This window comes from Hydra vulgaris, chromosome 09, assembly GCF_038396675.1.
Source record: "Hydra vulgaris chromosome 09, alternate assembly HydraT2T_AEP".
In the NCBI taxonomy this organism is placed as follows: Eukaryota; Metazoa; Cnidaria; class Hydrozoa; order Anthoathecata; family Hydridae; genus Hydra; species Hydra vulgaris.
The window spans coordinates 47,170,001-47,186,200 of record NC_088928.1 but is presented as its reverse complement, the minus strand read 5'-3'; the positions used below and the strand labels follow the sequence as shown (position 1 = coordinate 47,186,200).

The 16,200-nt window shown below is 25.7% G+C and overlaps 2 protein-coding genes and 1 long non-coding RNA gene across 7 annotated transcripts in view; 2 read left to right on the top strand and 1 right to left on the bottom strand.

The window, feature by feature from the left end:
- LOC100207083 (uncharacterized protein FLJ43738) overlaps window positions 1-6,544 on the top strand; it is a 67,836-nt gene extending 61,292 nt beyond the window's left edge. For 2 of the 3 annotated variants that reach the window (XM_065805904.1, XM_065805903.1), the window contains 2 exons: window positions 5,655-5,761; window positions 6,072-6,175. In XM_065805904.1, the coding sequence (XP_065661976.1) occupies window positions 5,655-5,761; window positions 6,072-6,123 (159 nt within the window). In that variant the 3' untranslated portion in view covers window positions 6,124-6,175. Of the gene's footprint in view, window positions 1-5,654; window positions 5,762-6,071; window positions 6,184-6,268 lie in introns of those variants that run through there. The other variant, XR_010640887.1, reaches the window with a different exon arrangement.
- Window positions 6,545-7,501: 957 nt separating this feature from the next.
- Window positions 7,502-9,332, bottom strand: LOC136085117 (uncharacterized). Of its 2 annotated transcripts, XR_010641093.1 has the most exons (4): window positions 8,782-9,331; window positions 8,558-8,631; window positions 8,126-8,412; window positions 7,513-7,657 (listed from the first exon to the last, which is right to left on the bottom strand). It is a non-coding gene; the product is annotated as an uncharacterized LOC136085117 (long non-coding RNA). The 2 variants fall into 2 exon arrangements; XR_010641092.1 differs by having other exon boundaries at window positions 7,502-8,412; window positions 8,782-9,332.
- A 3,060-nt stretch (window positions 9,333-12,392) lies between these two features.
- LOC100213359 (calcineurin subunit B type 1) overlaps window positions 12,393-16,200 on the top strand; it is a 27,590-nt gene continuing 23,782 nt past the window's right edge. Inside the window, exon 1 of one of the 2 annotated variants that reach the window (XM_065805902.1) lies at window positions 12,393-12,422. The gene's annotated coding sequence lies outside the window, so the exon portion shown is untranslated. Of the gene's footprint in view, window positions 12,423-15,400; window positions 15,564-16,200 lie in introns of those variants that run through there. The other variant, XM_065805901.1, reaches the window with a different exon arrangement.

The window sequence follows — 16,200 nt, the reverse complement described above, 5'->3', positions numbered from 1 at the left end:
CTAATGATTTATGTTCTAAACCTTTTCTCTAATTATAATAAACAAAAAGCTTGTGTAAGTTTTCCATGATTTTAGATGGACTTAAAATAAACACGTGTACAGTTGTTTTTAATAGTAAAATAAGTTTACTGTTGCCACTTCCTTCTTTTAATTTACATGCTATAAATCTGAACATATGTTCAAACTATATTATACTTATTTGATGCATTTTCTAATTAAATCATTAAAATTAAAATATTATAAGTAAAGTAACTTTTTTATTAAAATACTTTTTTAATAAACATTTGTGTCTTCATTAAGTCTTCGAAAAGTGATTTGAAATTAAATACTTTTGCATTTTCCCTATATATATATATATATATATATATATATATATATATATATATATATATATATATATATATATATATATATATATATATATATATATATATATGTATATATATATATATATATATATATATATATATATATATATATATATATATATATCAAACTCGGAACCTCTCGCTTATAAAGCGAGCGCTCTACCACTACCCACATAAAAACCACATAAAAATTTCCTCTCAACATTTAAAAAAAACATATAAACAAAATTCATTCTTAACATAAAAACAAACAATGTATATTTATATTTAACAAAAACTAAAGAAATAAGAGCTAAATTGCAAGAATACAGTTGAAGTTAAAAAACTGCAAATTTACATGAGTCAGTTATATCTGAAAGTATGAAGATGGGAGAGTATTCCAAAGTATGGGTGCTGGAAGAAAAAAATAGATATAAAAAGTTTTTAAGAATGAAGAAACAGTAAAAAAATGTGACTTTGATTTGATGCGTCTTTGAATGACAAGTCATGAAAAATTGAGTTTAGTTTTATGAAACAAGTGACAATAGCTTGCTTGAGCAGCAACCATGGTTTTTTTAGTTAAAAAATGAGGTACAACCTGCTTATAGAAACAGAGAAAATATGAACATTGTATAAAGAACAAAAATATAAAGAGAACAAATAATAAAAATCAAATGCAAAAGAGAAGTGGATTCCATGTTGCGTTTTTTTTTTTTTTTTTTTTTGAGCAGAAAAATTTCTTGTCAAAATTTGTATTGCTGGTAAATTAAATGTAACTAAGAATTTATTTGCACCAAATTCTTTTGAAAAGAAATTCAATTATGTTGCATTAACTGAAGAACACTTTAACTGAAAAACTCTTTTCATTTTTTTGGGGATAATCACAAGTCATATCAGTACTTTGCTTTCGAATTTGTACCTTAGATCTGAAGCATTCTTCACTTGGGTCACTTGAGTGAAACCCTTCATTCCCAACATTTCAATCATTCAGAACAACTGTTGCACTAATTAGAAAAAAGATTCATCAGAAAAACTCGCGTTTAAAGGTTTTTAGCAGTTTATGAGTTTACTTGGTTAAAATTGATCATTTTTGGATTTCTAAAATAATTGTTGCTTTGGGGTTAATATCAAATTTTTTTTTTACTTTGTATATGCATGCCTATTTTTAAGACTTATAATGCATAGATATCAGCTAAGAAATATTTCAAAATAAACATAATTTTTCAAACATATGAGAAATGCTACTAATCATATAATATTTTGATATTGAATTTAATGCTATACCATTACTCATTCGTGGGGGTTTGACACGGAAGTCATGGCAGCAATTACACCCGAGTTAATGGCAAGAAAATGTTGCACCACTTTTTGTATCAGAAAATGTGAACAAAAGTGTATTCAATCATGTAACTTATGTAAACTTCAAATTACGTAATGTTAAAACATATATCAAGCTTTACAGTTTTATTTTTACTTTAAAATTGAATTGCAACAACATTTCCTTAATTTTGATTTATAGCATTTATTTGCCTTTTAAAAAGTCTTTTGTTTATTAAATAGTATTTAAACTTTCATTGAACAATTTGCCTTAGTGCCCGAAGTGGTTAGGTTGCAACATTGTGAAGTGAAATGCCGCATTTCAAATCCCTGCTCTTCCATATTTATTTTTTTTTTAATCTTTTTCGGTTTATCAAAATAAAAAATTTTTAAAGTTCAATAGATATTTTTACTTTTATAAAGTTTTATTATTTGTGGTAATTTATTATAATTATTATTTATGATTATATAATTATTTAAGCCTACGCGTTCAACACACGTTAAAGAGACAACTTTTTTTTTTATATGGGAAAAAAGATTTAACATTTAAACTTGTATTTTCTTTAAAATTAAATAGCGGGACAAGGTTTTTAGTAAGGTTCCTGCGGTTGGTCTGGAAAAAAAATTATAAAAACTTAAAAGAAACTTAATGAAGAAAAAAATTCTGCACTTGTTTTTTTATAGAAAATTACAATTTTACAATAAGAAATCATAAAGTATTAAACATTAATTGTTAATTTAAAACAATGATTTGATAGATTTTTTTTTTACCACTAAACAGCTGTTTGCGCAACAACTACCAAAGCGTTTAAAGTTTTTTAAAGATACGTTATAAATTATTTTTTTATTTATAACTTTTAAAGGTAGGCAATATGTACGGTTTTTCTGCCACTTACTAAAAAAATATCGAAGGTATTAGTATAGAAATAGTCGATGTAGAATAGACTTACCAAGACCCGTATTTTATGGGTCTGGAATGCTAGTTAACATTTATATTATCAAAAACGAAAATTTATAAATGTTATGAACTTATGAAATAAGCCATTGTCTTCATTTCAATGTAAGTTAATTTTGATAAAAATTAATCTCTATGTATGTTGATATAGCTTACAAATGCGTAAGCTGAAACATTTAAAAAGCTTAAAACACATGCTAAAGGAATCCCAAAAAGAGTTTACTAGTGCAAGATAACTTGTAACAGGTGGTTTGCTTACCTTATCCACTGGTAAATTCTTAGCTGCTCAGTGTAAAAATAACAGGCACCAGCTTTTAGCCCCACATTTAGGTTTTTATTTAAGATTTAAAAAAAGGATTATATATATGCTACTATAATGGTTTTGCATAAATAAAGTTTTAAGATTTGCAAAATAAAGTTTGTAACAAAAAACAATTTTAACAAAAAATGGTAAGAGAATCGCAAGATCTTGGCTGCATACTCGTTTACCACTGATTTTTTATTTTGCTTTGCATGCAAATGGTTTCATAAGCTTTAATTTGCTAACAGTAATTTTGAGTTTTACACATAAAAGAGTATAAGTTTCATTAATTAAAAGAACACACATATTCAAGGATGTATTCATATGTGTCATCTGGTTCATACTGAGCAGTTGTTTCTTGATTTAAAAAGCTGTAGAGTTTGGGTCTTTCAAAAGAGTATATTTATAACTGGCCTTTTTTTTTGTTCGTTTGTATTTCCCAATTTTTGAGACACACTGGAAACATAATTACAATCTTTTCAAGTAACTAGAGTAATTAAAAAATTCAATAATGTAAACAACATAATTGACTTAATTGATAAAAAGTATTTAAATAAGTGTTTTTAGATAAGCTTAACACATGATTTGTTCTACGCCACAGTCACACTCTAACCCTGGCGGTGGCAAGTACAGATTAGTAAATTTTTTTAATATCAGTTCTCTGGTGCATTACAGAAGTTTTATAATTTCATTAGCTAATCAGTACAACAATAATAATAAATAATAACAATAATAATAAATAATAACAATAATAATAAAGGAAATATGAAGTCTTTCACTGTTAAAATAATCTATCGGCATCAAGTTGCATGTTTCCAGCTGCTTGAATTTGTGGAGGTCATGTATGCTATTCATACCTTGAGAAGAAAGATTTAAATATGTTTTAAATAGCATACAGAATGAACTGGCTTCGCATTTTACAATTTGTTATTTATTTTAGTTATTTATTTAAAAACAACAGAAGGACCCGAAGGCCACTAATACTGGAGTATACATTAAAAATTTTTTTTTAACTCAAATGTTAAATTGTGTTTAGTGATGGAACAAGTTTGAACAAAACTGTATCAAGTTGAAAGAAGGAGTGCAGCGAGACGGTTCTTAATCGTTGAAACAGACGATGCAGAAACCACATTCTCCGATAAACTATTCCATACATTAACTATTTCATTAAAAAAGAAACACTTGGTGCTGTTTAAATTGCAATGGTGTTTGTACAGTTTAAAATTATGACCACGATTACCCAAGTAAGAATTGAGAATAAAAACATTTGATAGGTCAGTGTCCAGTTTACCATTAAGAATTTTGTAGCATAAAACTAAATCTTTAAACATTCGTCGATATTCTAACGTATTGAGCTTTAATATGGCTAGACGCTTATCATAGGAAACTGACCACATACCAGCAATTCTTTTAGTAAAGAAACGCTGCACTTTCTCAATTTTATTAATCAGGCATGTAGTGTAAAATGACCATACTGAAGAGCAATATTCAAGCATAGATTGTACATAAGTACAGTAGGCTTTAACCATCAGCGATCTCGTGATTTACATGGTTGCTTGGCATTTTTTATGCAATATTAAAAAGTGTCATTGAAAAGAGAGTTTTTTTTTCCTTGATTGGCAGTTTAAATGAAACGATTCTCTAAATTTGAGGACGTTTATGCTTTGTATGGTTTTTTGTGTTTAAAAAAACAAACAACAGAATTAATCAGTAATGAATAAATAATGGGAAAATCATTGAAAATATTGTTTGAAAACTGTAGGAAAACTGCAGTTAGAAATAAAGTTACATGTTATAAGTGTTGAAAATTTGCATTCAACGGTGTTAAAAGCTATCCGTACTTTTTCTGATAATTTATCAGCTTTTCCAATAGGTTATATTTACAAGAATAAGTCTTAGATTTACATCCAAACTTATGTTGTTAGAATGTTAAAACCTGCAAATGTTTTGCCATACAAGTCCAGATCTTGTCTCCACTAACTCAGCGCTTGGTTGGTTATTGGTTCGCAAATATTTAGTCAACAAAAACTACTCAGGGTTAGTAATAAAATTATTTTGTTGCTATGGCAACAATATCTTTGGATAAAAAAGTATTGTATTACAAAAGTATAGCATAAAAAATATAGCATTAAAGCCTAAAATAAACAATAATAATCACATATTGAATTTTAAGTTTTTTTCTTAAAAAATCCTAAAAATATTCTAAAAAGTTACTATTAGGAATGTGCACAAAAAAATAATGTTAAAATCTTTTAATAAAAGGGCGCCGATTGTCAAAATTGGTAATAATATATTTTCTTAACGGTTAAACCTTTAAACAGGCCCTAATATTTACTTTCTTAAAAAATACATTTGAGGAAAAAAGCGAAAATTGCCCTATTGCATAATTTTGAACAGGCTGCCCACATGCAAATATTAGGGGTTTTTTGCGCTAGTTTATGAGATTGAAGTCTCTTTTAAATTTTTCAGCTTCTCTACAAAGTGAGCTAGTTTTTCAGGGTTCGTGTTTTGGTGTTGAGAGGACAGAGGTTGGGTAACCTCTTTAATGGCAAAACGAAATTGGAAGTTGGGTTAATTGTTGTTTATATTTATCTAAATAGTTATTTTAACAGCAAAAAAATAAGTTTTATTTTTGGTAGAGCAAGGCATTAGTTTTTAAGTAATAAAAACTAATGCTTTAAATGCTGTATCTAAAGCTCTTTCTTTCTGAAAAAATTGCTTATTATTTATACAGTATGCAAAGGATGACCTCACTATTCAAATTTTATCAGCACAGACAAGGGAAAGAGAAAGACGGGTAAAGAAATTAGTTTCGAACGATCAACTTCGTAAAAGGCACAAGTAAGTTGTTATATATATTTACAATTGTTAAGCATATAGTTGAAACTATATATAAATGATAAAATTTCTACCGTTGGTCAGTTTTTCAAAATACATATTTATATGTAGCAATGGCATATGGTTGTATTTTTAAATATAAAACTGATACTAATTTTTAAACTAAAATGTATTGTATATATATATTGTTTTAAAAATATAATTTAGACACTTAAACACGGCTTTTCAATGTTTTCTTATAGTTTTTTTTGTTTATCAAATAAATTTTTTTGGACTAAATACTGCTTAATTAATGTACTTTTTAATTTTTTAGAAAATTAATCACTCTAGAGTGTAACAGCATTGGTATTGGAACGACCGAATAATCTTTAAATTCATAGATTATTGATCATAAAAATAATTCAAATTTTTAATAAAGTTGTCTTATTATAATGATAATGACATTATCATGATAATGTCATTATCATGATAATGACATTATCATGATAATGACATTATCATGATAATGACATTATCATGATAATGACATTATCATCAGCACTAACTCTTTTTAGGGCTTTTGCTTTTCAAGTTAACTTGCGAAAAGCAAAGCCCTGCTTGTTTTTGATTTTTTTATTTTACCTAATTTTCTTGATATATAAAATGCTGTGAATATTATCTTACAATTTCAGAAGTGTATTTCTGGAAGTTAAATCAAAATGGTAACGAATTGTAAAAATACTGTAAGAATAGAATTATACAAATAAAACAAGTGTATATAGAATAAAATGTAGTTATATTAATGAATTTTTTTATTTTTTTTTTGTAACACGACCTTCTTGAAACAAATTAGGATTTGAACAAATTATCAAACGAATCCAGTTCTCGAGACAGTCTTAACGAGTAAGTGTAAATTTTTTGTTAAAATAATTTCGAGAGCCCTAATAATATGTATGCGTATGTTTTTCAGGGGGCGTTAAATTATAATAATATGTATGCATATGATTTTCAGGGGGCGATAAATCATTGATACTTTAAAATTGTCAGAATAGTTCATTTTTGGTTTATTTTGGAAAAAACAACTTTCTCGCTGACTTGAACGCCTGTGAACTGAAAATTGTTGTTTTAAATCAAAAAACTCTTTTTAAATAAATAATAATTCAATTAAACAGAATTTTTGAAAAGCGATGGTTAAACATAAAATCGGCAGCGCTATCCGAAAAATCAATTTTGTATAATCATATAAGGTCCGCTAACTCCATACAAGTGAATAAAGCAATGCGAATGATATTTCTCATAAAATGATCCTTCCCTTATCTAAATTTATTTTGTTTTAAAAGATTTTTTTCAGCACTAGTTTGACCATATTTAGAATATTGTGGATCTGTATCCCAGTAGGCACAAGAACGTTTTGCGAACGTTTTTTAATGGTCCCGTAAAAACCTTTTTTTATTTGTTTTTTAAACGTCCATATGAAACGGTGACCAGACGTTTTTTAAAAGCGTTTTGTGAACATTTTTTAAGGGTCCTACAAAAAACGTTTTTTATTGGTTTTTTGAACGTTCATATGAAGCGGTGAACGGACGTTTTTCTGAAAACGTTATTTATTGGTTTTTGTTAACTCTAAATAAAACGTTTTATCGTTTTTAACGTTTTCATAAAAACCTTTTTTTTTAGTATAAGTTATTTAAGTAAATAGCTTATGTTATAGAGAAAAAAAAATCTTTTCACAAATGAAAACTTAGGTCTGACAGCCTACATCCGGATAAATAACTAAAAGTTTAAACATATTGTGTTTATTTACAATTTAAGCATACAAAAGCATAATAAAGTAATTTTTATGCTTAAGAGCTCTCTTTAAACGATTGCCTATCAACTTATCGATCAAATCGAATTTTGCAGCATGTGACATTAATGTTCCTAAAAGAAAAAAAACCATAGAAATCTTTCATGCATTTCACTAGATGTAAAAAAATAAATCAAAATGTAAATAATAATAAGAAGAAATAAGTAATGTAAAATTTCACATATAAAAGGAACAATATAAACGACATCCAAATCACATATATTAAAAAAAATATCTATAATTACTCTATACAATAAAGTTCTTTTTTTTTTTAATGATCTATTTCCATGAGTTCCAGCATCTTAAACAATGCTATAACACATTTTGACATAATTTCATCCAATACATTATTAGCAAAAGCTGAAAAAGACCTTAAAAAATCATAGTTTAGTTTGATTTTTTTTATCACATTTTATTTTATTTATCATGGTATCCATAAATACTGCATATTGAAAACCTATTATAAAAGAAAAAACAAAATTAGAACAGAGTAAAATATAATTAAAAAACTGCTAAAGAAAACTGAAAATTGAATTAAATACCATAGCATCTTTTAAAAAAAAGTCAACATTTAATAAAATACGTATTCCACTTATAGGGTTAAAACATGATGGCAGTTTATCGTAACAATAAAGTGCAGCAATGCTTCTTTGGATTTTTTTTTTTTTAGCATAGTGGTAGCGCACTTGCTTCAGAAACAAAGGATCCATGGTTCGAACCCCACCTCTGGGCAAGTTTTGAGACTTCGGTTAGGAAGGAGGAGTGAACTTGCAATTAAATGCTCACCCGCGGTGCTCTGAGATAAGACTGTAAGGACTTCTTGAGGCACCTAAAAAAGATAAAACTTGTTGAAGAAATGTTTCATGTATTATTTATTAACTTGTTAAAAATAATAACACATTTCTAACTTCTTAAAAAAATAATTATCTGGTTTTATTTAGCATAAAACATTAAATAAAAACAGATGAACTTACATTTGGCAACTTTTTGCACTGTAGTATCTAACTAGCTTCTGTGCAAATAGTTGCGATACATACTACTTTTCGTTCTAAATTGATATGAAAAAACAAAAGATTGCACACTCCAATCTTTTATATAGACTAACATAGAAGTATTTAGTTAAGAATATTAGATATAAAACCAATTCTGAAAAGTTATTAAAAAGTTTACATATATATGCTAAATTTAAAAAAGCAACCTGATTCTTGAAGTTTAGAACTTGAAGTCTCTGAATCACTTTATGTGTGCATCTTACATCTCTTTAGTTCTTTAGTCAAAATTTAGGTTTGTCAACATTTTGAAAGAATTGTCATTCTTTATAAGGTGAAATAAATATTTTTGTATTTTTTAAATTAATTTACAGTTGCTTTCTCAATTTTTTTAAAATCGATGATTGATACTAATAAAATAAGTCTTCTGCTTAAGCTAAAAAAATCATTCTCAATATTATGTATACAAAATTATTTCTACTAGAAGTTCTGCTTGAATAAATATAGTAGAGCAATTGCTAGTTGGAGTATAAATAATCTAGATAGAAATAGCTTTATGCATTCATTAAAAGACTTAGTTATTAAATGTTTCTAACCTAAACTTACTTTGTTTTAGGTTATGATCATTTCATTGTAACTTTACTTGCACCTTCGTTACTCTAAATTGAGAATGGTAGTTTAACTTTTTCAGTATATTTAAAAAAAAAATTAACTATATACAAAATATATATATATATATATACAGAGGCGTAGAAAGAATTTTTTGGTGTTCGAGATAGGTAACTTCCAGACATGGAGCAAACTCCAAACATTTATATGTTTATACTTATGTCAAATAATGAGTGTTTGCAAAAAATTGCGATGATTGGAGGCTGGGAACAAAAATGCCCCAAAATTTTCGCCCCCCTGCCCCAAACGTGAGAGCAACAAGTTGATGAAGTATTATTTGTACTATTCTTAACTAGACTTATATTCATTGATAAATTTTAGATTTCATTTAAAAATATTTTAGCGTTCAAAAATTATGACCATATAAAGTTTAAACCCCCCTCAATTTGAGGGGGTTGCACATTTTATATAGTAATAATTTTTAAACGCTAATAGATAATACTATGAAACTTAAAATTTATCGATGAATATAAGTCTAGTTAAGAATAGTACAAAAAATACTTCATAAACTTGTTGCTCTCACGTTTGGGGCAGGGGGGGCGAAAATTTTGGGGCTTTTTTGTTCCCAGCCTCCAATCATCGCAATTTTTTGCAAACCCTCATTATTTGACATAAGTATAAACATATAAATGTTTGGAGTTTGCTCCATGTCTGGAAGTTACCTATCTCGAACACCAAAAAATTCTTTCTACGCCTCTGTATATATATATATATCAACTAAACCATACTTAGACTAAGTGCATACATAATATTAAATCTTAGTATTATGTGTGTACTGAAGTCAACAAATATTTATTACGTTTGAAAAGTGTTCAAGGAAAAGAGCGCAAAAAATATAATTATATATATATATATGTAATAAAAAATATGTATATATATATATATATATATATATATATATATATATATATATATATATATAAATATATATATATACATATATATATATATATACATATATATATATATATATATATATATATACACACATATATACACACACACATATATATATATGTGTGTGTATATATGTGTGTATATATATATATATATATATATATATATATATATATATATATATATATATATATATATATATATAAATATATATATATACATATATATATATATATACATATATATATATATATATATATATATATATATATATATATATATATATATATATATATATATATATATATATATATATACACACATATATACACACACATATATATATATATATATATATATATTACATATATATGTATATATATATGTATGTATATATATGTATGTATATATATATATATATAATATATATATATATATATATATATATATATATATATATATATATATATATATATATATTATATATATATATTTATATATACATATACACATATATATACACACACACATATATATATATACATATATATATATATATATATATATATATATATATATATATATATATATGCATATACTATATATATTATATATATATATATATGTATATATATATATATATATAAATGTATGTATATATATATATAAATGTATATATATATATTTATATATATATATATATATTATATATATATGTTATATATATATAATATATATTATATATATTATATATACTATATATGTATATTATATATATTATATTATATATATATTATATATATATTATATATATATTATATATATAATATATATTGGGCAACGTTTAATTCTTTTGCCGCTTGTGCATACATAATACTAAATCTTAGTATTATGTGTGTACTGAAGTCAACAAATATTTATTACGTTTAAAAAGTGTTCAAGGAGAAGAGCGCAAAAAATATAATTATATATAAAAATATGTACAATGTAAGTTGACATAAGTTGACAGGCATTTATGTTTCACAACTCCCGCCCAGTGGGCATGCGTCGTCCGGGGGACGTCTGTCGGCGTCCTCCAGACGACGCATACCCACTGGGCGCTTGCTTGTTCCACTTTACCCACACTTGTTCCACTTTACACGACAATAACACGGCTCCTTTAAAATCAAAAAATTTTATACTTAATTATAGTTCAGTTACAATCTCATTGAATCAGATTGAATCAGTGTCCAAAATGATGCTTTAATTTTTTAAACTTGTTAAATGAAGTTCATACATAAAAAAGAAGGTATTAAAATTAATTGACTTGTAATTCTTAAAGTGCCACTTCTCACCTCTCTACCGTACATAATTCAGATAACATAGCAGCACTAATGAATAGTTGTTGCAAAACAGTTAAAGTTATGCCTACTAAATAGTTAAAACCTAATCATGGCCAAATACAACGTTAAACTAGTGAAATTGCATTATGCCAACATTAGCACTTCATTCAACCAATTAAAAGCTTAAAATTTTGTAGGTTTTTTGTTTGTAACTGAAAATGTGAGCCAATGTATTGTCAACATCATTAGGTATACTCAGTAATAACGTAAACCCAATGAGTAACCGATCATATACCAGCGCAATGCCAACCGTAACACTTCGTTAAGCAAACATGGCTTTCGCAACCTTACACCAAGGGTGCGCCAACCTAAGGCTAACCTAGTAAAATATGTATTATACCAACAAGTTGTCAACTGTAACACTTGGTTCGACCGACTTTTAGTTTACAATTTAGAATCAGGACTGGCCCAACGTTTCGCCAACAACGTTAAGTATATACAACAACAACGTAGGTGCTATGGGCAGTGGGTTATAAGCCAACACTACACCAACGTACAGCCAACAAAAACGCTTTGCTAGCCCAACAATAATAAATGCGCAAACTAAAGTTTGTTGCTTGGATATATGCATCTTTTTATAAACATAAATCATTTACTGCTAACTTGTTTAATATTTAGTCACTCTAAAACTGCGACAATAAACCAAACCAAACTATTACATCTAAAGTTTAAGGATGCTATAGTTTGGTTGAAAATAAATTATACTAAAACTTGATATGGTCTCATTAATAACTTTGATTGTGTTTATATTCGGCAAAGTTTAAGTCATAATCGAAGGCAAAAATTGTCGGAAAAAGTCAATGTCAAACTTAATCAACGTTGACAAAGTGATACTTCTTAAAATTGACAAAGTGGCGTTTTATCAAAGTTTCAAAAAGCAAACATTTTAGCAACTTGTCAAGGTAGTATTTTATTAACGTGATAATGTGATACATTCTCAACGCGATTTTATCGTTTATTTTTTCTAGTTACGTTGAAAAAGTATATAAGCTATAACTTTTTCATGCCAAGTCTGCAACGTTTTTTAATTTTTTCATACGTTTTTTTTTAAAAGAAATGAGCATGTTTTTTTTAAGAAGCTAAATTACGTTATAATTTAAATACTTATTCAACCTTTCATTTAACAGCGATTTAGTTAAAACAAATAAACGTTGATTCAAAGTTAAAAGCGCGTTGAGATTAATATTTTAACGGTTTGTTTATGCTGCGTCTTTTATTCAACGTTGATTTTAGTTAAACTTTCCTTTTTTTACACGGTAAACATTCATAAATTACCTTTTTTAGATGCAATAACTACAAATTGAATTAATTATAATTTGGTTAATGTGATGTAGTTGTAAAAATAAGTCGTAAATAAAAAGTAGTAAAAAAAATTATTAAATTTTTAAAATAAAAAATCTATCAAGCGGTTTTGTTACAACTAACTCCTGTAGCAAATTACCGATTTATTTTACATACGCGTTGTTATTAATTTAAACTATGCCAATTATTTTTATTGCATGAATTATTAATGATCTTTCCGGGGCGGTCGCAGCCTGAGAGACAATATAGGTATACACTTTTACTATTAAATAATGAAACATAGTATTAAGTTGTTTTAATCTAAACTTGCCAGGTATATATTTTTTTAATACGTAAATTATTTCTAAACATTAATTTTTGTTTTTAAACAACAATAAATTATGTTACTCGCTTTGCAATAAACGAGACAAAAGTGGAAAAGCGGCTGGTTACTCTTCTGATAAACATTTATTGAGCAACAATTATTTGTAGAAATTATTGCTAGTAAAATTAAATTTTTATTTGTCAGACTTTTAAATTATTTTTGATGTGAAATAGGCGTTAAAAAAATGATGGAAGTTGATTGAAATTATTTTAAAAAGTATACTTAAGGAAAAAAAAATTTATAGTAACTTTTTAACACACCCATTTGCCGACTGATGCAAATATTTAAACCAACCCACTTTTTTATCAGCTGGCTCCGCTTTTGTTAACAAATATTAATGATTTACGATATTGAATAATAACTACAATAAATTATTGATTGTTAAAAAAATTTAGAATATAATCTGTAAATTAAACTTTAATATCCGCATTTTTAATATTTGCTAAACATAGATTCATATGAAGTGCTAAGTTGACTATGTAATTACTGCGTCTTCTTTTTGTTAGATCAATGATACATGTAATTATTCTAGTATTCTACGGTTTTTAGAAAAAAGGATTTGAGGGGTATATTCAAGAGTTGTATAACGTATTCTTTGCCCTTCTGTTTTGTTTTAAAAAGAAGATTTTTACATTTTATTTCTTAAATTATTTTACTAAATTATTTATTCCTGAAATTGTTTTTATCTATTAAAATCAGTTGTTTTATTTATTTTTAATAATTGTATCTTGAAATATAGTTTATTTTTATTTCAGTTGTTTATGTCATATTAATAAATATGTAAATTCATGTGTAAATATCTTGCCTTACCTCAATTTTAATTTTTTATTTTTTTCTTGCAAATTTGCTTTGCATTAGTCGGCAAAATTCTTTATTTTTTCAGTTGTTTTTTTTTTTGTCATCTTTAAAAGTTATAAGCTAGTATTAGATTTTGTTTTTATATTATAAAGCTTATTAAAGTGTCTTCAAAACTTTATAGTATTATAAAGCTTATTAAAGTGTCTTCAAAACTTTATAGTATTATAAAGCTTATTAAAGTGTCTTCAAAACTTTATAGTATTATAAAGCTTATTAAAGTGTCTTCAAAACTTTATAGTATTATAAAGCTTATTAAAGTGTCTTCAAAACTTTATATTTTTTTTCCTAAACTTCTCTTGATCAGATTGATTCAGATGATTCTTTTCTACTTAAATTTGTTAATCTTTGAAAGGTTTAATAAATATTCAATATATATTGAGAAAACTTATTATTATTTTTCTTTTTTCAATAAATATAAATTAACTATGAAAGGTATATTTAATATACGTCTAAATTTAGTTTTTATATAAAAGTTCATATTATTAGTGTTGTTTTTAAATATAATGTACTTTTAAATATAATGTACAAAGCTCTCATTTAATATAAGCATAAACATATCCGAGTTTGACACCCATGTCTGAAAGTTATCATGTTTTTGTCACCACGTACCATTTCTGAAAGTTATCTACCTACCCATCTAAAGCATCATGTCTGGAAGTTATCCACGTCAGTGGCGGTTTTTATGCCCCCCCTCCTTGGGATTTAAAAAAAAAAAATTCTTTTGTAAATTGACTATTATACAGAATTGGAATATTATACTGACGAATAAATGGACTATTATATGTAATTATACGTATATGAACTTGATTATTACACTAAAGTACAAAAAGTTAAAAAAGAATGTTACTTATAAATGAAAATATGCAGTCTTTTTTTTTTTTATAAAGATCTTTTCAGCCCCCTCCTTGGTGAGTAACAACCTCGCCCCTGATCCACGTACCCATATTTGAAAGTTTTCTTTCTTAAACATCAAAAGAGCTGTTCGATACCTGATATATTAGAAAATATATATACTAAGTTAACTCCGTTATTTTTTAATGGAAACACTATCAGAAAGCTTAGGTATGTATTAAAAGTTACTAAAAGGAATAAAATTAGTCATAAATGGCGAAAGGTCTATTCAATCAGGGGGGGTGAAACTATTTTTTCAACATAGAGATGAAAATAAATCCTTACACTTACAGAAAAGCTACTAACGTAATTAAAATGAAAATGTTAAATAATATTATCGTAAATTAATTTTTATGACAAAATTCTTTCTGTAAAATATCAAATCATTTTTGTTTCTATATTAAGAGGTTTTAGTTTTATACCCAAATATTATTTTATTATAAAATCCGATAATTATAAAAAGGCGAATTCTGAAGATAAATAAATCGATGAACGGCGGAGTGTTTAGAAAGAAAACCGAAATAAGGAAATAACAGTCTTAATGTTTTTTATTTTTAAACAATCATAATAAATATAGATTTCAACTTGACGTCGTTATATAGCACAAAGTAACTCATGACTGGTTTAGGTAAAAAATCGAATCAGATCTTGTTTATTTAAATATGTCATTTTGAAATAAGTAAAACATTTTGTAGTGTAAATCAATGCGTATGATTCTAACTACAAAGTATTATATTATACATGTATACTTAACAAAATACAAATCGATGTATTTTAACTAAATTTCAGATAATTATCGCTAACTATGTTTATAATTTAAAAAAAAAGTTATATATATATATATATATATATATATATATATATATATATATATATATATATATATATATATATATTAGTAGTAGAAAATCACTTAACAAAAATTTTTTTCCATTTAACACTGTGTTTCATCAACAAAGATTCATCAGAAAATCTTTGTTGATGAAACACAGTGTTAAATGGAAAAAAATTTTTGTTAAGTGATTTTCTACTACTAATATAATTGCTCTGTTCTTTTAAAAACATTGAGCACTCTATTGTGTAGAATACTTTTTAAAGTTGTTTAAATATATATATATATATATAATATATATATATATATATATATATATATATATATATATATATATATATATATATATATATATATATATATATATATATATATACATACATACATATATATATATATATATATATATATCTTAAAACTTAAAAGACTTCAG